Source organism: Musa acuminata, chromosome BXJ3-4, assembly GCF_036884655.1.
Source record: "Musa acuminata AAA Group cultivar baxijiao chromosome BXJ3-4, Cavendish_Baxijiao_AAA, whole genome shotgun sequence".
Lineage (NCBI taxonomy): Eukaryota > Viridiplantae > Streptophyta > Magnoliopsida > Zingiberales > Musaceae > Musa > Musa acuminata.
The window spans coordinates 46,331,374-46,354,984 of NC_088352.1; the positions used below are offsets into that span (position 1 = coordinate 46,331,374).

General features: G+C 35.2%; 1 protein-coding gene across 2 annotated transcripts; it reads right to left on the reverse strand.

Annotated features, from left to right (window-relative positions):
• Positions 1-4,385: 4,385 nt before the first annotated feature.
• Positions 4,386-23,495, reverse strand: LOC103982495 (ubiquitin C-terminal hydrolase 12). Of its 2 annotated transcripts, none has more exons than XM_065148066.1 (32): positions 23,293-23,495; positions 22,949-23,012; positions 22,592-22,739; positions 22,314-22,471; positions 21,182-21,447; positions 20,888-21,106; positions 20,694-20,802; positions 20,492-20,607; positions 19,668-19,766; positions 18,303-18,412; positions 15,906-15,977; positions 14,913-14,991; positions 14,676-14,822; positions 14,522-14,602; positions 14,299-14,418; positions 13,189-13,311; positions 11,917-11,994; positions 11,661-11,749; positions 11,318-11,426; positions 10,703-10,771; positions 10,510-10,620; positions 9,185-9,240; positions 8,906-9,083; positions 8,708-8,809; positions 8,545-8,616; positions 8,275-8,340; positions 7,669-7,734; positions 7,396-7,482; positions 6,691-6,807; positions 5,260-5,334; positions 5,109-5,195; positions 4,386-4,987 (listed from the first exon to the last, which is right to left on the reverse strand). In XM_065148066.1, exons 1-32 carry the CDS (start codon positions 23,320-23,322, stop codon positions 4,946-4,948), a joined length of 3,345 nt encoding a protein of 1,114 aa, XP_065004138.1. In that variant the 5' UTR covers positions 23,323-23,495; the 3' UTR covers positions 4,386-4,945. The 2 variants fall into 2 exon arrangements, with proteins under 2 accessions (XP_065004138.1, XP_009397708.2); XM_009399433.3 differs by having other exon boundaries at positions 15,903-15,977.
• Between the last annotated feature and the right edge of the window lie 116 nt (positions 23,496-23,611).

Consider the following 23,611-nt stretch of genomic DNA (forward strand, 5'->3'; position numbering starts at 1 on the left):
GATGATCAAGTGGATAATTAGTTGGCCTGGCCAATCACACGAGAATAGTAAAAGATAGGCTAATTAAATATTAAAACATCGTAATTCTTATTATATAATAAAAGGTTAAGATCTATTTTAACCCAAATGATTTTAGTCATTAATTTTTTTAAATCTTTATGATTTACTTGTATATAAAATAATCCCTATATTTTCAAAAACATAACATATAAATCCCTTCCATCAAGTCTGAGTTAATAAACATTAGAATTTACTTACATGACATGTTAATTCACAATAAACCATTAATAAATGTTGATTCACAATAGAGCGAGACTCGAGTAGATTCTGTATGGGCCTGATAGCATTATGTCTTGTACGACACCATTGGAGGTCTTAATTAAAAAAAAAACTTAAATTACACGTGTCATTATATTATCGATTTATTGTGAGTCAGCATGCCATGTAAGCAGACTATAACGTTTGTTAACTCATACTTATCATTATATCAGTAGTTTATTGTGAATCAACATACCACGTAAGCAGATTCTTATATTTGTTAACCTAGACTTGACCGAAGGGACTTATATACTATATTTTTAAAAATATAAAGATTATTTTAGACATGAATAAACCACAAGGACTTAAGAGGTCCATAATCAAAACTATAAAAGTTAAAATAGATCTTAACCTTTAAATAAAAGATATATCTCGTGACATATTGACATGTTGATATGTTCATTTTAAATACGACAGTTTTTCTTAACCTATGCAAACATTTTCTATCTATATCTATATAATCAATATTTTCTATTTATCGAGATTTAACATGAAAAATACACTCAACAACATGTTTAAAAAAAAAAAAAGGATAGTTGTGACTTTATTTGTTATATCCCAACTTTGTTGTCATCGAGCATGGAAATATATTTATGTACTCATTTTACACCCTATGCATGTTTTAAAGGTTAGGTTGGGTAATTATGGGAATGATCATATAAATATCATATTTGTATCCTCATCTTTGGCCTATACCCATAATTACAAATATCACTAAATCAATTATTTGGTAGAATTTGGAGAGTTAGTAGGATTGTGATTGAGTGAAGATGAGTAGAATCCTGATTGATTGGATTCGCTAATTGATTGGTCTAAGTATGATAATTATGATTTTTTTTATTTTTTATTTTTAAGATTCAGTGTGGGTTAGATCCTTCGTTCCTCTGACTCAAAATTAATATAAAATTATTTTTTTCGTAACGATATTCATAATTCTCACTCTAAATTTCTTATATACATGTTCATGTCTTCTCTTCTTGAGTTATGGAAAAAGACACAAGGTTCCATCAAGATCATGTGTGGTTAGGCCAGAGCAAGTGTCTATGATAAATCAATCAGTGTAAAGATATGTACCTCAAATCTGAAACCTAAATTAATCATGGTTTGCTTTTATTTGATTCCCAAAAATTTTGTTACGAGAGAAATATATAATCATATATTTTCTTGTACATCCATATCAGGATATATGAATAAGTACAGTGTTATTGATTTAAGCTCATTGCACAAAGATGGCACAAAAAAAAAAAGTGACATTTCTCATCACTTAAAATGGATCATTTAAGCCATTGAATTGGGGAGCTACTCATTCATCAAAATGTTTTGGAACATGGAAGTGCACCTTAATGATTTTGATGAAGCAAATGCCAATGAACTCAGTGACCAATTTGCCTACAGGAGGAAGGACATTGCCAACTCAGAAGAAGATGGGGATGAACACTTTTGTCAGAAAGAGAAGAGACCAATCATTTCAATCAGCTGTTCCTTCAGTTGTGAGAAGGGAGATTGACATTGTTGGTGTCAGAGATTGAGGTTATGACTGACTTGGAAAGACAACCTATAGAATGGCTAAGTGCCGATTCTTGCTTGCAAGTACTATAGTGGCCTGCGTTAGAAAGGGTAGTGAGAACCTTCTTTTTGTTTTTGTTTTTTGTTTTTTTACTGTTAAGCCAGTTCGATTTTGAGGACTCCTCGTCGATAATATTTTTTTATAAATATCTTTCTTCAATGTTTAAATCAATTCAAGATTCCAAAGATAAGTTTTGCTATGGTTTCGATCAAGAATCGTCAGACTTAGGAGGGATAAATTGATAAGTCATCATTTTTCATCATCGTCGCAAGCACGAGGGTTCATGTTATATTATCTATTTTGGAAGAGCTAGCACATTTTAATTTATTCGGGGTGAATAAAAAATTCGTTTGAGGATAAAGGATGATTGACACTTTCTAAGATACCGATTTTTTCTCAATAAGGAAGTTAAAATCTCGTGAACTCTTTTTCTAGTTTCAATTGATTATGCGTCATTTTTTATCATCGACATAAGCATTAGAAATCATGAGAAATTATTCGTTTTGGATGAGCTCGTATGATTTTATCATCCGATATTTATCTTGAAAGGATAAAGCTATACAATCTCACCCAAAATGAATAATTCCTCGTAAGTCATCATGCTTTCACTAACGATGATCATCATTCATCATTGTTGACATAAGAAAAAATGTTCACGATGAATGTTTAATTGACGTTAGGAGAGCCCATGAGATCACGACTCTCCTAGTGAGAGCATCGATAAGTATGTTTAATCCCATTAGTTGAGAAGTAATGAAAAATATATTTGAACCAAATAAATAGATCAAATAGTATAAAACAAATTATATCTTTAATCATTTTGATTCACTCATTAGACCATTTGAGTTTGAAAAAAAAAAATTATATCTTTAATCATTTTCATTCTCTCACCATCTCCCTCTCTTACTTCCATTATTATTCTCTTATTTTATTTCCATCGTAAGATTTATTTATATATTTAATCTAGTCAATTTACTGATCATGTTTGATCCGATTTTAATAAACACGATTCGAAGAGTTGTGTATCATCGATAGATCCAACAAAGGAAGTCAGGATTTAATCATGAAATAGGTGTTTGGTGATGAGAAATGGAGATGTTAGTAAATCATGCGTTTAAGAGAAATATACTCAGCCCACCACCATTTGCTAATTAACTACACCAAACGTGAAGTGTGTGCTTTGGTTGGCAGTCCACATCCAAGAACAAAAAGCAATCAGATAAGCAGGAGGGTGATGATGAATCACATCCCAAGGAGTGCAATTAGATAGATTGTTAATTAGGAGAAGCGGATTCTTTCCTCAGTAGTTGAAGACGCAACCAACAATAATTACATTCTGATCAAAACAAAAGAGAAAGATTACATTACATTACATTACATGGAGGGAGGTATTATTAATTTAACATAAGTAATGCTTCACATGTGGCTGCCACTCTCAACTTTGAACTTATCTTAATCTTGTCTTTCTTTTTGTTTTTAATATCTTCTTTGTGCTTTCTACTCCCAATTAAAGTGTTGTATTGCATGTCCTTGTCATATAAAGCATGCATAAAAACAACAACACTAGCATGATATTTGCTACATGATATAAAAGCAATATTTTTGGTTAAAAAAAATAAAAGAACATTTAAACTTCTTAGATTGCTTCTGGTGAGTCTTTGTTGTGTTTTTAACTCATTTGGTCTAACTAAAACTATGTGGTCAGAGTAAAGTTCGAAGAGGGGAGGGAAGTGTTGTTGCTGGTAGCCTTATCACAGTTGGGCTCGAACCATAATCAAATCTGGTGGAACTTAAATCAAATCGATCTAATTAATGTTTCGTTGGTTCCAAAGCCAATCAGACTCGAGGAATTCGATTACAGTTCTTGATTTTTGGAAACCAACACTATGCGATTCAAAGATTTAGAAACCAATCTGGGTTTAGGAAGGCATTAACTGTTGTTTGCGTCCAACAGCTTTAGCCACATCATAAATCCTTAAATATGACATCGATTCATAAGGAGTCCAAATTTATGTTGATTTGTAATGGTTTTTCTTACAAATAATACATATAAAACTCTTGATTCATGTTGGAAGCCTAATTAACAACTGTATCTACGGATAATGGCTGGCTCTTGAGTTCATGAACAAATCAACACTCAAGGAACAACGTGGAACATAGAAGCAACAAAGTTCATAGTATAAAAACAGAGAATTGAGTATGGTGCAGAGAGTACCTCTTGTTTGGAACTTGCCCAATGTTTCAGCATCAATGGCAAAATTAGAGCAACACTCTTGGGAGACGGTATGCGGAATGAACTCAAGCATGTAGATGAGATGGCAAGTTCCACCAACACAAATCCAAAATATTTATAACACTGCAAGAGCCACTAAAGTTAGCATTGCATCATAACACTCAAGATCATGTACAAGTTCAAAATTAATACATAAGTGCGTGCATCCAATAACTGGATGCTGCTGAAGGCGCTGGTGCCACCAGAGAAAAGATTCCCAACACCAAATGAAAAGAAAGAAAAAAAGAGTTGTATACAAGTTCTGAACATCTATGAAAAGATATTTCCAACTATTGTCTTTCTTTTACAGGGACATGGAAAAGAAGTAACACCAAATAATCCCCATTTTACAACCCCAGATTTTCTTTTCAAGACCAAGGTAGAGAGGAAAAATATGGAAATATAATAAAGGCAGGGATAATTAGTGGAAAAAAAATGTCCGAGACACCAACTATACCCGTTATATACCACTCCAATCCAAAATCTCATGTACTAAATTACACTGGATAAAAGAGAAGGAAACCTGTCAGAGGGCTTGATCAGAAAACAGCACAAGGAAAACTTATAAAAGAGGCTGAGCTGTCTAAAGAACTCATGATCAAGCATCATCCCGAGTGTTCTGAGCAAGCAGTGTTGCATGTCACACCGCAACAAGAATTTTGGTCGTGAATCCCCGCCACCCCACCTCGCTATTCTAAATTTGTTGTAAAGATCTACAACACTCTCTCATACCCATGTTCTAGTGAGGCCACAGAATTGAATGCCATGGGAGGAGATCCATCCAGCTCTCAATTGTAGATTTTCACAGGCTTCTCAAATGTGTGGCGGTTCTGCAGGAAAGAAGAGGACAAAAGACCAAATGTAGCTACTAAATGATTGATAGACCTGAAAATGGAAAAGCTAAGCTACCTATATGTCTAACACAAATGTGAACAATTGCAGTCACTTTACCTGATTAACTGTGTAAGCCCTTTTTGGAGCAGTGTCAGGGTGCTCTAATCCAAGGTACTGCTCCCATGCTCCATAAATATCTCTCCTCTGAACCAAATGAACCAAGTTAGGGAAAGAAACAACTGGCTGGAAAGGACCAAAATATGCATACCTGAAATCTGTTAGACACCACATCCAAATCTTGGAGGTATTCAGGACGTCCAAGTGATACAAAAGCAAATTTCCACTGATTTAACAAATGATGATGTCAGATTTCATGATGAGTTGTATGTTAACTAAAGATGACTAAGTTACACAAGCCACATGTAAATGAAAATATTTCTCCCTTTGAAACATCATAAAGTTTCAAGGCTGGACAAATAACATAGTATATATTTGTAACATAGCTTCTTTCTGCTATTGCTCTTCCATGATTAAAATATAAGGTACAGAAGACGGTTCTAGGTTTCACTTGTCAGCTCTGAACAATGTGGGAGACAATGCATCTAAAGTAAATGGGCAATTTCTTTGGTCTACACAAAGAATTCAGAAGAAAAATAACCATGGATGATGTTTTACTATCACAGCTGTCATCCAGCATGTGTCATGGGTACCATATAAAGGTGACAATGGACAAGGCACCATATTTGCCAGTCATGTTTACCTTGACTACCTACTACCACACTGATTATTGAAGTTCTCTGTTAGTGTAAGCAAACTATCCTAGTTATAATAGTTTAAACTTTGTAGTTCTGACAAAATTTGCTAGCTTCTTTAGCAATCTGTTATTGTCAACCAATTAAAAGCACACGAAAGAAAATAATTCAGTCATTTCTTTCCAGACTAATGTTACCAGGCTAACTCATTAGGAGATGTGTGCTTTTAATTGGTTGACATTGATTTGTGAGCCTGACATTGATTTAGGAGACACTGACAAACTTTTAAATCCACAGAGATCTCTGATCTGATTTAATCACTTTATCTCTTTCCAAATCTCCGAATGGATCAACTATTTCAATAGACAACATGATCTGATCTCATAGGGGTGCTAATTAGCTCCTTGATTTAATCACAACTTGTAGCATGTAATTCTGCTGTATAGTTAAAGGCGCCATATGCAAAAAGGTGCCAAGGTGTCAATTGTCCGAGGTTCCAAACACCCAAGGCGCTAGGTGCTCACCCAACCGAAGCGAGACACTCGTGAATATTAAAATTTTAAAATGCATACTATTATTGAGAAAAAAAATATCACTAAAATAAAAATGACACATCAAATTGCAGTCACTTTATCATCCTCAAACCAATCTTGTTGTGAAGGAGGGAGAGGGGATTTTCGGGGTATGAGGAGGCGGTGCAGGGAGCTATTGGAGGAGGGTTAGGGTGTGATGGCTGTCAGTTTGGGAGGGGACGAGGGAGGAGTAGGAGGAGAAGGCGAGGACAACAGGAGGGGAGCTATATGGCATTGGTTGTGGTGGTAATCTACTGAAGAAGTAATATACTGCTGGTCTTATTGTCGTGAAACAAAAATTACAGTGCCAAAACATATATGGAAACAAGATACATATTAATGAAGACTGGATCACAATAATAAAAAAAGAAGTACCTTCGAGTATTCGTCATCTGGAACTTGCAGTTTCTTCTGAATGTGCATTTTGACATCAGCTAAAGTCTCTCCTTCCCGAATAACCAAGAAAAAAGGCTCCCCAAAATTTTGTACTTGCTGCAAAGGAACATAAAACATGGAGTTCTTAGTCGAATCTGTTGTAATTTAATTGAAACCAACCAAAAAAACTGAAACTTCAAATCCACAAAGCACAAAAACGAATTAGTCTTATTCATAAAATAACAAGGACAAGTGTTTAAGAAAAATCATGAATCCTTGATTGGCATCAAGGAAAGAAAATATTTGAGTCTGAAACATCACAATTTGGATGGAAAAAATAATGCTAGTTTTGGTGTCTTCAAGAAATGACTTGCTGGTTTATCAGTTTATCAGAGGGGTGTGTTGAATGTGTTGATACTAGCAATACATAGTGCAAGCAAGATATGGCACAAATGATGATAGCAATACCATCTGGAAAGAAATATGACTCAATTTACATCCATAGCACATGGCTGGTATGGACAGGCATGATGATGCATTTTCTTGGTGCATGGCTGTTATGATTAAAAAAAGAGCATGGAAATTTTGTTGACATAGCAGAACATAAAGCACAACACCTTAAAATTATTACCAAATATACATCTAAAATTTGGTTCAGGTTGTCAAGAATTAGCAAAATATCAACTAAACCCAATAAGCATTTACCATTTGATTCTGATTAGGATCTCTTGTAAAGTGATAGACATGAATCAAGCGATCATGAGGACTGAGATTTTTCTCCTCTTCAGGAATCTGCAGACATACCAATAATTTCTTAGATAAAGATATCCTAGATTTCCAATGAATATAGCAAATTCTCCTAAATTGGCCGTCATTATAACAGGTCTGGTAGGGCAGAAGAAAACAAATAGCCTAACAAAAACCTTGTGAAAGCAAAACATCTGCTATAATAGCATCCTGGGGAAAATGGCAACTCACCTCCTCCGCACGTAAAGTCCAATATTGATCATTAATATTTTCAATCTTTTCACCAAGTGGAAAAATCTGTATGGATCACAAGAAATAATGATTAAGCAAATAAAAATAAAAGCCATTCGAGTATCAAAATATCCTAAACTCAAAAGAATGAAGCCTCAGAAATGATTCTGCCTCAATAGGATTCTTAAGTTGATAGTTGCAGTAGAAAGAATAGGTGCACTAAAGTTTGATAGGATAAAATTTGACTATAATATTGGTCAAATGACTAGTGCATGCTAGTCAAAGGTATGTTAACATGTAAGCACATGATTTATATTAGGTCATATACTGACTTCTCAGAAGCAAGTGTTTCTCCACCGAACAAGCTTCAATAAAGCATATTTGACTGTAGCCCTAATCCTAAAAGTAGCAGCTGAGTAAATATAAGGGTTGCTTGCTGCAAGGAGGTGAGGCTATGTTCTCTTCAAGAACCAACTTAAGACAATGAAAATGGAAATTATTCAAAACCTGTTTATGTAGGGTTATAATGTCATCCAGTTAGCAACCATGTGAGACCAAAATATATAAGCAATCTTCCTTAAAGGTATACATGACTAGGGGAGGTACCTTATAGATCTTGTGGTAGAAGACCTCAAGCAACCTGAGCTCAGCATCAGGATGAGAGAGCTCAACCTAAGCAGGAAAACACATTAGATAATGTTTACCACTGTGCTAAACCAAAAGAGCAGTCAAGTAAAAACAATAAGGTCATTGCCAGATTTGATGCATTTTCTTACATCAAAACAAATATGCTGCAAGAATATATAACAAGTATGTCCTGAAGTTACTAAATATTTAGAAGAACATCAATAGATTGCATCAAAGTCATTAAATTACCTTTGTCTTTAGGTCATTGATTACATCAGCTACAGTGCTATTTTTTGGAAGTCTGATGCTGTGGACTGCTACCTGATAATAAACCAAATATATATAGGTTTCAATAAAAACTTCGGAAACAAGCACAATAAATTAATAGAGAATAGTCAAGGTCAAAACCAACCTCATCCTTTGTGGCATGGTGGAATGCAACTTTTAAAGTTTTCAAACCTTGCAGTTCAGGCAGAGGAATATCCAATACCTCATAATACAATATATCAGAAGTCTGTGTCAATCAAAGTCATCAAAATTTATAAGATCACAAAAAATTCTGTTAAAAAAATTGTTTCTAGGATCACTTTTTTAGCTAAATTTAAACAACCTGGTTATAATGAACCAGCATATCTGAAAGATGCTCTACACCACGGTATTTAATAGGTTGGGGTTTAGGCTGCTGAGAATAGCAGTTGTGAGATGTAAGACGAATTTTTGATGGATCATCCACACCAAGTTGGCGAGCAACTCTTTCAACAACATCATCATAGGTAAAAAGTTTTGACCTTAAAAAGTGAAAAATGATAATATATCAAAATAAATAAGGTTAGAAAAACAAGCTAACCAAGCAGAACTATAAGAAAGATCAGTTGTTACAAGCACTCACAATTCCAGAGAAAAATCATCCTCCTTTGGCTTTTCCAATGATCGGAAATGAACAACCTATGACATCACATAGCGCAATGTCTTAAGTACGAGACTTTCAACTCAAGGTAGGGCAGAACTTAAATGGTAACTGAATCAGATAATAACAGAAAACCACAAGGCAGAACAATATATTAAGCATACCCAACATACTGAGTTCAGCAACAGTTCAATGTGCAACAGTGCCAAGAAATAATTAAAGTTCTCTATTATAATTGAGAACTGAAGAGTATTGAATCATTAAGAAGAATCTTAGAAGAAATATTAGAAAAAAAAATACTACTAAATTAAGTGCATTAGAATTACTCTTAAGCTGAATTTCAGAGATCCCAAATGACCTAACATACGTTGGCACAAATTTATATACAAAAACAGGATGTACCATTTGTGGATCTTTAATTAACTTAGTGTTATCTCTACAATCAGGTGTTTGTAGTACCATATGTTGTTATCAGCATACAGGAAACACAATCCACATCCATGTGCTGCTATTTCCACTTTCTAGTACAATGAAATTCAAGTATTTAAACTTGAGAAAATAAATTCTATCCTCCAATTTTTAAGTTGAAAAAGAGATCCATTTGAACGACTGGACCATTTGCAGAAATTAAAAGCATCTTCCCATAATAGTATCTGGTAGAAGACTACAAGGTTGTATATCAACTTTATTCCTATTAAAAATGTTCATTGGAAAAACCTCCCTTATCCCTATTTAACTTTCAGCAATTGTTGAGCACCTCAAACTCCCACCCAAGAGTTTAAATATCAGTCTAATATCAGTTTCAACAGCCAGTCAGACAGGTACAATACAGGTATACTGGATGGTATATCAAACTATACTATCTGATATTATTGGAAAAAATGATATAAATGTTTGGTCAAATCAGTAAATGTTCAACCAATATTTAAAACCTTAGTCCCATCAAATCAGAAAATTTAGAAATTATTTTTACTCCTTCCTTTATTTACTCAACTATTTCCTTTTCCCAATTTAATCCATTGCTTTCTTTGAAAAACATTTTCCAAGAATACATTACTAAGATAAATGTAGCACAAACACATTGCACCTTGATAAAAGAAAAGTGTGATCCTTAAAAATTACAGAAATTTGCTATATGAGTTGAACTTCTTAACAAGCTTATTAAAACCATCCATGACAAAGTTAATGTTCTAATAAATACCGTGAGTATTCATATTTTGAAGAAACAAAAACTACAAAATCCTCTAATGGAATCATATCCTCCCAAGATGCCAGAAATCACATTCGTACAATATAGAAAGACCAACCTGGCGATTATGAACATACTCCAAGAAAGAAGGAATGTCAGGATATCGATACTGATCTATATTCCCTAATGTTGAAGCTTTTTGATAGCAAATGATGTCTCCATCTTCAAGCTACAGTGAATGTCCAGATAAGCCAAAAAAAAATGTAGGAACAGGAAATGCTATTCTTAGAAATATAATGCATCAGACTTACCTGGCTTGACCGAAAGGGGATCTGCTTGTCGATGTGTTCGCACATTACACTAGGTTCAAACTTTATTTCCTAAAAATTTCAGCATAATAAAATTTGAGGTACTTAATTCATACAAACAAAGATAATAGTCATAGATTCAAACTATCAATAGGTATGTAAACAAATATCTATATCTTATTTGAGCAGATAGTTTATTCAGTTAAGTAAAGCATAGATATTGGTACGTAATCTGCATAGAATTTCTCCATAAGATTGAGATAGCCATCTTCTGCCTTGCATCCATAGATTTTTCACATGAAAAGCCATGAACTTGCATGGCAAGTTCAAGATTTCACTTTTTACCTTGCTAAGTTCACAAGCTGAGATAGACTTTTCCACTTTGTTCTTTCTTCTACTTAGGTATAGTTAATGATTGCACACTAACTTATTGTTTTTGTTGACAACAGATATGGTCAAAGCTAATTTCAGTTAATACATAGATTGATTTTTTAGATTTTATATATATCTCACTGCAAAATTCAATTCCCTTTATAATGCCTAAAAAGAAACAGTGAAATGCTTAAACACTACAAAAAATTGATGGAAACCATTGAATCCTTTAAATGAAAAACTAACCTCATAAAGTTCAATATCTTCATTTGGAGGAAATCCAGCCATTTCATTCAGTTTTGAGAGTATTTCAATTGGCTTCCCTAAAGCCTTAACAAATAGCCTTCCTACAAATCTACATTAGATAACAAAAGAAATGAAAATCTATGAGATATTAATCAAGCAAAATATATGAGAGCAAGCTATGGCTCAACAGTAAGGTTTCTCCTTTACAACTTGGAATTTTGAAGTTTCAAGTGATAAAGTACAATTCCCCACATTGGTAGGAGCCTTTGTGTGCTAGGCCCTTTTCTTTTTGGAAATATTCAAGCAAGATTGTAGGATGAGCAAGAAGACATATAAATGTTACCTTAACCCTTCTTTTTCAGGATCATAAAGCTTGAAAAAAAGAAGTATATCCTCCTTGGTCTTTTGTGGTGGAGGAAGAGGGTGAAGATCCTACAATGTCATAATTAATGCTAAAACTTACACCAGACAATATGATAAACACACAAATCTGTTCTTAAAATCTGTTGCCCTTTATATGGACTATGAAGTATATAAGCAAAATGCTTTAGAAAGATAAAATGCATTTGGAATGCACAAACTTCAGAAATATATATTACCAGCCCAAGCTCTACTTCCAAGAATAGCTTCAGTTCAGCATTATGAGCCTTATTTGATACCTCCCTAAGCTGCCCAACCTATACATACATATGCATGCATAAGACATGTAGTTTTTTCATAGCCAAATGAAACCTATAAAACAGCTTTGAAATGAAATCAAAAGTAAAATAATCAGAGGGAACCATTATCCATAGGAGATAGACGAAGGCAACCACCAACATTTAATAACAAATGAAATGAATAAATATTAAAAAAATAAAACAAACTATGGCCTTCACCAGTTTCATACATAAGATGGAATCTACAAAACTGGAAATAGACCAAAAAAATGTATTAAGGAAATTGCAGGAAGCAATATTTATTGAGACCTTTTCTGCTGAAATAAAACTAATTTTGAACAAATTTGTGACTGTTGCCTGTATAATTACCAAATTAAATAGAAAAAATGCTGCAAGATAAAATTAATATGTGCTTCAGGAAGGATTGCAAGAATAAAAGAGAAAGTTGCAAGTAAAACTTAACTATAATATGTTATACTTGCAAGTTGCAACAAACAAAACCAAGTGTCACTTATGATACTGCAAAATGATGGATGCAATGAAATCTTTGTAAACATCACATTTATGATAGATTGACCACATAAGAAACCATTAAACCCAATGAGAAACAGGTAAGTGTTGATCCAAAACTTTTATCTAGATCCTAAAGCCTCACCATCGAGACCTTTTAGACGAAGGCAGATAGCCATCCTATATTAGCAGTAAAAGGTTTCTTAAACTGACTGAGTCACCCTTTAAAATTTTTACAGGCAACTTTGTTTACGACAGCCCTACTGCATGAAACTAATATGAGACACAAAACCCCTTAAAATTTTCAAGGTTATTTGGTCAAACGAAACAGCAGTAAATTTCTTAAAGTTTGAAAATCAGTCAAAAATTCAAATTTATTAATAGTCCATTAGGCAATGAACAATCATCAGTCATGACTGCCAATTCCAGTTCTAGATACACATCTATCCATATTCAAGAAAATTAAAGCAGAGTACATATAATAGCTGCATTATACGGAACCCTCACACACACACACCTATATATATATATATATATTGGACATGCACTGAAAATTTGGACCAAACACCAGGTTTGTATTGAAATTAGAATTTAATGCTAAAAGCAGTTCAGTACAAGAAAACTGGATAGCGAAGAGTGCAAAGTGTGTATTATGATAAATAAAGAAAAATACCTTCACTTGAGAAAAAAATAAATACTCACAGATTGTGCTTCCTCCTGAGGTGTTAAAGGGCGATTGGGACGGTAAGTATGGTTTTGCCGCTTAGCCCAAAGCCAAAAACGCTGAAACTGCACCGGAATATTAAATTCTTTGGCCACCTCCTCCTGCCAAGTAAATTATTGAGCAACTGATGCCAACAAGAAATTACCAAACGGGCAACAAAATAAACTATTATTGGGACTAAGAACAAAATCCTCAACAACGTATGGAAATATCATGAGTATTGTCGAAGCTAGCACGATTAAGGGAAATGAGCGAGGTAGAAGTAGCTGGGATGCCTGTTTGATTATGTTCTGTCAATATTGATGCAGGTATATAAGACCATAATGGATGTTGGGACAGACGGTATGATTATGCCACATAAAAGTGAGTATGCCCATGTTTAGCTTTTCTAACTACTGATTGAACCTTCTTGTGACAATCCTTGTTAGGAAGAAACCAGGTCAATTAAGTATGTAACAAATAGCAAGAAATTGACAAGCCATACCTAAAGGACATGGTGTAAACAGAAAATAAAAATGCCCTAATTAAATACATATAACAATGAGTATTAAGATAACGTACTCAAAAACAAATACAGCAGACTACATCGGACACTTGCACCACTTGTTTCCTTGCTGCTTGAAATGAATACTCAATTTTACATGATATATTCCCTGTCATTTTGGTTCATCCAAAAAATTAAATTATTTTGCAAAACACATCTTTTACTCCAGAACCTATTATGACTTCAAGTAATATTGACTGATGCCAGCAGAAAAGTGCATTATAAACTTCTAAAACAAAAGGGTCCCCCTAGCCTCCAACAAATTCATCAGTATGATATACAGTTTCACACTCCATATAGGAAAGACAATCAAAATGCAACTTAACAAATATGATAAAAAGTTTCTTGAGAGATTGGAAGAAGACACCTAGATATGTTTATGCATGCATCAATTTCAAAAATCAAAATTCAACTTAACATATTAAATAAAAAAGTTTCTCGAGATATTGGAAGGAGACACCCACGTATATTTATGCATACATCAATATCTCAAAAAGTACAATTATTCACTTCTACTTGGTTCGACTAGCTTGACCATTTTTACCTTGAAATGGCTGAATGGCAGTTGTTTCTGAATTCGAAAAGTCCGGACTTTGTCATGGTCTACAAGATCAAAAAATATTTCCCTTCCGATCTGTTCTGCCAAATCCTCGTTCCGAGCAACCTGAATAGATCATAAAACTTATTTCATTAATATTTAGTAAAAAGGGAACAAAAGCTTCATTGTAATTGACCAAAAGATGGTACACAGAAACCCTATCAAAAACCTTGATGATAGTATAAAGGTGAGCCTCAGCTTTCTCTTTCTTTTTATGCTCCTTCTCTTCTTGTTCTCTCTTTAATCTTACCTGTAAAAAGATATTAAATTGTTAATCACTAAACCGATAAAGACCAAATGTGTACTGCACTTATAGAACTTACTCTCAGATGCTCGGCTATGTCTTTCTCATCCACATTACACATAATTTTCTCCTTGTCACTCTCACGAATGTACACAAGCATGTAAGCATTTGAATATTTTGTGAATTTAAATGGTGTATTATTGAAGCCAGGATTTGTCTGAGACAACTGTGAAACACAAGTGGTACAAATTAAAAAAAAATCACATAAAAGATCATGTAAGAATGCATAAAAAAGAATAATGGTTATAAGTCAAACCTCTTCTTCACCACCATATTGTTCTTCTAATGCCCTTTTCACGTCTTCCTTCGTCACTCGCTCATCATCAAACTTAAACCTGAAAAGAAAATGTTATTAACTGTCACACAGTGTATAAACTTCCTTTTACCATGCATTTTATCCAATCAAAAGAGGACCAAGAACACACACAAGCCATTGGTAAGCATTATATAATGAGAAAAAAATTGCAAACTGTTCAACTTGAGAGCAAAATTCAACTCATACCAAAAACTAAACAACAAAAACCTGTCAAGTACAGTTATCTGAAAAGAGAAGCTACATGGTCTAAATAATTTCACAAGACTATGAAACAAGCGCAAACATAATCAGCTACTGATGAGCCTATTAAGCAGCATCAAAACAATAGTATGAAGATGGATCCTTTTATCAATAGCAGGATAATCCTGATATGCAGAACACTCCGCCATTGAAGACGTCCATTTGTTAAAGATCGAAAAGGTCTTACACCAAAATAAAAAATCTTTAGCCAAGAATCTCAGACAATGATACATTGGATTGATTTGGAGATAGTAACAAAACCCAAGTTCCTGGTTAGGGCACCACTTCAAGCTATTTGCCAATGATATGGACCCAACTTAATATACAATCTCAAACAAGTAAATTTAGCAGCACATTGCTTAAACGTTGTTTAATGGCAATAAAACTAATCAAAATTATAATGCTGGGATACGGCCCTTCATGTGAGGATATCAGCACTTAATTTGAAATGTGATAACTTCAAGCCTCAACTGAAGTAAGATACATAATCACCTTTAACTAATACTTGCATATAGATTATAAACTAATAACTGTTGGTACTGACAATAATTCAGAAAACAAAGGCAAATTAGTAATGTCTTTACTCCTTATATATATACACTATGTGGCTGCTTAAGGTTTTCTTTTTAATTATTTACACCACAAACACAACAGCAACGCTCATGTAATACATATGTGGAGGCCAAATACCACTGATCTGATAGTGTTGGTCGAATGAAAGCATAGTAATGTCCCCCATGCACTCCACCACTGTGAACAAGAACACTGCAAGCAAACAAAAACAAACACATCAACATATCATTTTAAGATGAACCACATTCAGCAATTTTATTGTCCAAGCAAGCAACAAAGCAGAAAACTATTCCTCAGGACTAGTTATTTCATATCAGATGATTACAGACAGTATCAATTAATGTAATTAATTACAATCAAATATGATCAAACGGTGATTATTGACAATATCCCAAGATCTGTTTATCGTATTTTCACAATTGTGACTAAATCGAGACTTTGTCATAAAGACATAAAAATAACTATAACTTTTGATATTGGCCAAACAATCTTAAATATAGACCAACATAATCATAAAAAAAAGCCCTATGTCATAATGGAGAAAGGAAGAGCTGGTCCTGGCTCAAATTACAATCTTTCCACATAGCTTTTGCATGCTGAGACAGTTGATATTGGTTCAAAAAATTTATGTTATCAGATATTATGTTAACATTTCTTGCAAGGAAAGTTTCAACATGATTTAGTAATCTATGAGTCATGCCATTCTCATGAACTGCATACCATATAGGATTTCTACCTGGCAAATTCAAAAGAATAAAATGTCTTCCAAGAGTGGTCAGCACTGAAAGCTTTACACTGCTGACAACTTCATACTTACATATCTCAAGAGCTGAAATTCTGAAATGATTTTATATAAATGATGACTAAGCCTCAATAACCAATCTGGGTACAGAATGGGATATTTAAGGACCTTGCACAAAGTTCATTAGTGGTAATAGTTCCAGGACAATGTTAAAAATAGGATGGCTGAATGCATGAGGCTCCTGCCGAGACAAGGTCTCGAGTCACCTGATAGCAAAAGAAGCAACTTTACCATTGTACCAATGATCACCCTCTGGTCAATGACAATGTTGATGAGCTTTTTATATTTTCTTCCTTCACCAACAAAATGAAACAACATCTTGCTACATAAAGATATTCGTGTCTTGTCCTTTTGCGTTGCTTAAAAATATCCATACAATGGCAAAATTGCAATCACTGGTACCGACACTTGGTACAAGTCGGTACCACCTGGACCAGAGAGAAGAGAGGAAGAACAAAGGGGAGGATTGATGAAGGGGGTGGAGAAGGCAGAGGACGAAGAAGAGGTAAAAGGAGAAGGCGGAGAAGGAGGTAGATGCAAAGGATGCAGAGGGTCAAAAAACGACCCTAATGAGAAGACAACAGTAACTTCTAAAATTGAATGGTATACACGTTAAGATCAAGGTTCTGAATACCATACCATACTGGTGTACCGATCAGCTGTTAATATAATACATACCAAGTTGTACTGAGCATACCAACACATGGTACACTAAGGTGTACCGATGTACCACCCATATCGATCCTCTATTAGACCGATACGTACTGCCCGTATCGAACGGTATGGTACGGTATTGTAAACCATAGTTAAGATAACCATACCAAGTGGTAAGCCTAGCATGAATCAGAACATATGATAAATAGTGGCCCACTCACAGGTTTATGGTCAGACCAATAAATGACAGTTGGTACTAATCGGTATGACCAGATTTTAAACCCTAGTATTTATGAATGGTGTAATTTTCAACCCCTGGTATCAAAAAGATATCACAAAAAGGATTTAAATACCAACCCTTTTCACAATTAGCTGAGCGTAAGACCAGAATGGTAGTTGGTAATGTATGACATAACATGGTATTCCACTACGAAAACAAATATAAAATTTTTCAAGTGTCTGTATGCATCAGAACAGTCGGCACATACCAGTACATAATCAGTACAATACATATTGGTCACAGAATATATAGAATCAGTCTTGAGAAAGCTTGCAAACTGTTTCTTCTGTAGTTCTCTTTTTTTCATTTATTTATTAATTTGAACATAAGACTATTTTCAACATAATACAACTGAGGAAAATTATAACCAGATGAATACTTGTAAAGCAAAGTAAGAAAACCTTGCAAAACAGACAATAGTGAACTCTGCAAAGTGAAAACAGATTCTTGTAGTTTACTTACAATCTAAACCATCTAGAATTCACTATGACACACGAGTTAGAACAAGCACGGGAAAGAACTATTGGAGCTTGCAGGCTTATGGTGCAATGAAGAAGTGCATTTGCATTCCACAAAACCAAGTGTCCCACAAAAAACAACACAATAGCTAGCAGCAAAACTCTAGCCACTGTTTCAAAACCAACCAAATCTACAAAATAAATCAAAAAAGAGAATAAAACAATAAACATTCATTCCATGCAGCTACAAAACAAATAAGCCCCTGAGTATTGACTGTATAGATGGATATCCCCAGGTTCGTTCTAAAAGAGAGAAATGTTACCTGTGAAGAGTATAAAGATTGCGAACTCTCCTGTCCGCTTCTGGAGAAAGATATTTGCCATTATCTTTATCAAGGTCCAACTGGAGTGGGAACTCATAACGGTCATTTATCTGCATTTCAAGGAATGATTGGTTTTAAATGTGAAAGAGGTCCATCGATGCACAAGTTTCCTTGGCAGCAAAGACAAAATTGGGAGTCACTTCTCAAAATGGTTCAGAAGGCCAGGCTAATTGAAACCAGTTATGTGCAGCCACCGAGGATATATCTTTTAATAGGTTAATATAAACATACAAATCCACTGCATAACATTTGTATTTCATCACAAAAACAAAAAGAAGAATGAAAAAGAAACAAGAGATCGACGGGTTCATTTGTCGCTAGTTGCTTCAACCCAATTGTTGCTCGTTGCAAGAAAATGATTTCAGAAATTTTATTAAGCTATCCAATTTCATTATGACTTCTTAAATCAACAAGTGCAATACGGTTCAGTACTAGTGGTGTTTAGAAGTCCGATAGCCTACCAGCAGACTGACCACAAGTGGTATTCACAAGTCTGATAGCCTTTCAGTACATGGACCAGGGTAAACCAGGTGGTACACCCAGTACAAGATTTATATCATCTGGTTCAGGGCCAATACCACCCGTTACACCTTTTTTCAGGCTTTTCTCAAATCTCGGTATGTGTCAGCATTCAGACACAAGCATTTTTTTTTTTAGAGAACTCACCCTTAAATTATGTTTATGCCCCTTAAATTATAAGAATTGATTTCACCCACAAGAAATCTCCTATTTTTATGATACAAGAGGCAAGAAAGCTTTTGTAGAACTAGTCAGAAGTTCTCACATATACTATCAATATACTGTGACAGCAGGCCAAAACAATCTAAACTAAATAACCAACTGCTCCAACACCAAAAAATCATCAAACTGCTCCACCACAGCCTCCAGTTAAAGATTGAAAACTTTGCTAATCTATAACAGACACTCTTAACAGGTAAATATGCAATGTCAGCCCTCCAATTTCACACTTCACTCTTCCAAGTTTCCAATAAGGGCATCCTGTCGAAAATTCAGATTTAGGCCTACCAAGTCAAGAAGTTGGTTTTGCCAAGAAAAAAGGAAGTCTTTTAGTTTTTAAAACACGTCAGAGAGAATCATGGAAACAGAACTAAGAACAGGGTCAATGATTAATATCTAATGCCCAAAAGCCAATCCTTCTGCCCAGTACAGTTGAATTTTTTTAAACATCTTCAATAACAATGAGGCAAAAGCCAAAAATGCAAAATCTTCTCCAAGGGAAAGAGAAAATAAAATAAATTTCGAGTGCTGATAAAAGATATTCTGCAGTATTAAAGTATTACTGACCTTCACCATTGTATCCCGCATGAAATCATATTCAAAGCGCTTTAACTGGAGTTGCAAAACAGGGGGGAAGTCAATGAATAGAACACCTTTCTTAGCGTCCTGAGAGAATAACAATAACAGAATCATGAAAAAAAATCTTCATGGCCAAATGAAATTCAAAAGAATAAGGTTTATGCTTTATTTTATAAGAGAATACCATATAGCTTTAATGGTTTAAATTTGTGAATATATCAGATAAAGTTTATTTTCCTAATTTGTTTAAACCCTTCAAGGAAATTTAAAATTAACACATTTCAAATGTCAGCTACTAATTATCAAAATGAAAAGATGTTAAATATGTACTCAGCTAAAAATAATGTTCATGGCTGGTGGCCCAAGCACTAACATTTCCGTTAGGTGTGAAGGGAGGTGAAGCATGGCCATTTATGCATTAGCAATAAATATTAGAATTCATGGTTTCTTGAAAAAAATACCATAAAGCCTAAATGAAATTATAACTATTGTCATGGTCAAACCTATACAAGAAGCAAGAAAAAGTTACTAATGCAATTCACCCAATAATAGAGCAGTAGAAAGATAATATGATGGTGAGAATGATCTAAAACTTAATATTTCAAGCACGATCTAGTGCTCTTTCTCATAAGAAAAAGTAGATGAATGAAAATGCTAGCACTTATCATGTTAATATGCAAGGTAAAGAAAAAAAATAGACCAAGATCAAACTAAAGAAAGCCCCTGTAGATCCAAAGCAAGATAAACTCTGGAGATCTGGCACTTATGCCTATACTATAAAGCTGCAAAATTACCAGTTAGGTTCATAATACCTGTAAGCCATGATTTTCCGCATGATATTTATTATCTCCTTCAAGCCGCTCAACTTCAACATACTTATCAAATGAAGCATAAATATCCCGACAACCTTTTACATCTAGCTGTAGGTCTATAAAAAATGCAGCCAAGATAGAATTAAAAGTAATGAAAATGATAGTCTAGTCCAAAACTTGCACACTCATGGTGACTACGTACCATAGAACGACTCTTTTCTCATGGATTTGTAGTCTACATTAATACATTCAATATAGTTCATGTGATGTCCCTCGAACAAATACTGGATTGTGCCCTCAACAACAGTTCCCTGATACAAAAATTGGAAACACAATAATTTGACAAGTAGGATAGGCAAGGATCAACAGAAAAACCTTTTAAAGCATCTTTTAAACCTTCATTTTGTCTTCCAATTTTTCACAAAGAACCCTGTTAAGTTCCTGAACATCATGTTGCATGAAAGAATCATATGTATCCCATCCAAAAGATTTTGTCAGCTCTTTCGTGGCGACACTGTTGTCACTGTACTGAAGTTTATAGAATAGGCTCTGAAGAGCCAAGGGAATGCTTCCAGATGGCATATCATTCTCCGTCGTTGGCATATGATAAACAGCCTGCAGTACGAGATTCAAACAATTAATCACTGAACAAGTTGATCAGACAGATATTACATAAGCTGTCAGTTCTACCTTTCTGAAATATGGAATATGATACAGAGTCTGAAGAAGCGAGTTCATGTAACAAGTAGCTCCTTGGTTCTTAAGACCAACATAACCCGTTTCCTTTTTTGAATCATAACTCCAGTAGTCTATCAACCTACGGACAGCAACTTCAGCTTCAATTACACATGTATCATTGACAAGATATCCTCTACTTGGATCATAGAGTTCACTTAGAGACATAAATGAAGTAAAACCCCAATCACTTTCTCGTGAATTAAATTGGTGTTGTGTCTCTGCAGAGAGAAAGGATAGAGGTCAAGTACCAAAAGATCAAAAGTTTCCATAGACATTTTTTTGACACGAGCAATTAAAAATTTTCCTCCAAGTGTTACTTATGCAGGAACCACATAAAGAAATAGCTTAGCTAACAAAAGAAGTTCAAGCTTGTGAATTGCATGTCCCAACAAATGATCAGTGTCATCCTTGTTAAGACATCTTTTATGCCATTATACCTATTTATGTGTCTCAACAAGTGGTGGAAGTAAAACATGCATGATACTTTTTCGTGGAAAATGCTGTTACTAGTGGTGGTTGTGTCGGCCAGACATCTGATACTCATGAGCCCAAAATATGACGATAGTTTGCTCAAGATTGTGGTAGAGTGACAGAATATAAAAAGGTTTATGAAAGATATGAGATGGGAACAATTCTGAAAGCAAAGCATAAGCAGCTCATATTAGTGTTTAGTAAAAAAGAAAAACATCCATAGTATGGATGAACCATCAAAATTCCAGAGTCACATGGACTCTACCATCCACCCAAAATCTGTACCAAGACATGCATACCTGCAGGTTGGATACTCATCACTCTTTATTGTACTATTTCTATGATATAACAATACAAAGCTGTTGTGATTCTCAGGCTTCTGATGAAAATAACTTCCCTCCTTTTCCATTCTCATAACATTACAACATCAGTATTATATTTATTGTCTTTTCAAATATTCTTATCCTATGCACTCATGACTTAATTATGCCTCCTTGCCAAACTGTGCACTTGGATGTGCCCCATATCATGTTCTTGTGCCCATCCACGCAACACTTCAACCATATGCTGCAAGAAAATGATAAAAGTTGTAATGACATAAGAGACATAATACCTTTTCTTATTGTATACTTGCTATGAATTTGATTAACAATTGCAAGTGTGAACTGTGCATATCTACTCCACCCATATGGCAAGGTAGTAGAATCAGCAACATCCAGGTATATGGACAAGTGGTCCACATTATTTCCCTTGGGAAAAATCAGCACCCGCCTATAACAATCAATGCAAGCATTAGCACTTAACCTCATCTGATGGCATGTCCCAACTAAATGGGATGAATCGTGTACCAACAAAATGGAAGCAGGAAAAGGACTACAAATATCTGCTCACCACTTGTACCCTCCAACATAGAAAATGTCGGAGTAGAGCTTCTTGATGTTCAACCTGGAGAAATTCTCAATGGTCCACCTAAATTTGAATGGAGGAGGATCCTCCACCTGCTGATTCTCTGGCGTAGTTGCCGTCTCAGCTTGTGTAACTAACCAAAAAAGAATGTGAGGCAAAAGAAGATATTGTCATCAAAACCCTAAACCATCACTTGATCAAATAGCCATTACACAAAATAACTTTTTAAAAAATCACATCTTCCAATCAGCACAAGTGTGCAAGATCACAAATTTCCAATGCTAAAGGGGCGGAACCTCGAATCAACTAAGAGCCCCGATGCCCATCACGAAGAACAGTTACCTTCCATCGGCTGGGGTCCCTCAGTGAGCTCCTGATGCGGAACCAGCATCTCCTCTTCCTCCTGCTGCAAAAACCAAGGCACAGATCAGCGCTCAGATCCAGCAAAAACCACAAACACTGCGATCGAAAGAACACCCTAGAAGCCACAGTGGGGTTAATGGGCATCTCCATCCAACCCGCTTTGTGGGGCCCAGGCCACGCTCCAAACCCTAAAGCCGACGTGAACCTCACTAGGACGCACGAAACCAACGGGTGAAGAACGAGAGCAGAGCGCCGCCTCAAGCTAGCGAATCGAGGACTACGAGGAGGAACGGGAAGAGGGATGAGGATCGGGAAAACCGTACGTCGAGAGGTGGCGGGGTCATCATAGTCATGAGTAGTGGCCCCGCAGATGGCGTCGACGGGGAAGGGGGAGGAGGAGGATGATGAGAAGAAGAAGGATCCGATCCGATCGGAGGCGGAGAACGGGAGCAGGAGGAGGAGGCGGAGGGCAGAGAAGAGCCCAGCACTTCTATTGGAGCGAGCGACGAAAGCCAAAACAAAAGTGGTGAAGGCGACGGTCGATGGGTTTAAGTGCTAGTGGAGGGCATGAGGGGAAATTTGGTTACTTTTATGCGGGACCCAGAATACAACAGCCAATGAAAAAACTGGTGGCAGCATGGG

What these genes read in the sequence shown, in the direction of transcription:
- LOC103982495 (XM_009399433.3), bottom strand. Translation starts at nt 23,322, where the DNA reads ATGACTATGATGACCCCGCCACCTCTCGAC. An exon ending in CGGAAAATCATGGCTTACAG is followed by an intron (nt 19,767 to 20,491) that starts GTATTATGAACC and finishes TTATTCTCTCAG; the next exon opens with GACGCTAAGAAAGGTGTTCT. An exon ending in TCCCCTTTCGGTCAAGCCAG is followed by an intron (nt 10,621 to 10,702) that starts GTAAGTCTGATG and finishes CATTCACTGTAG; the next exon opens with CTTGAAGATGGAGACATCAT.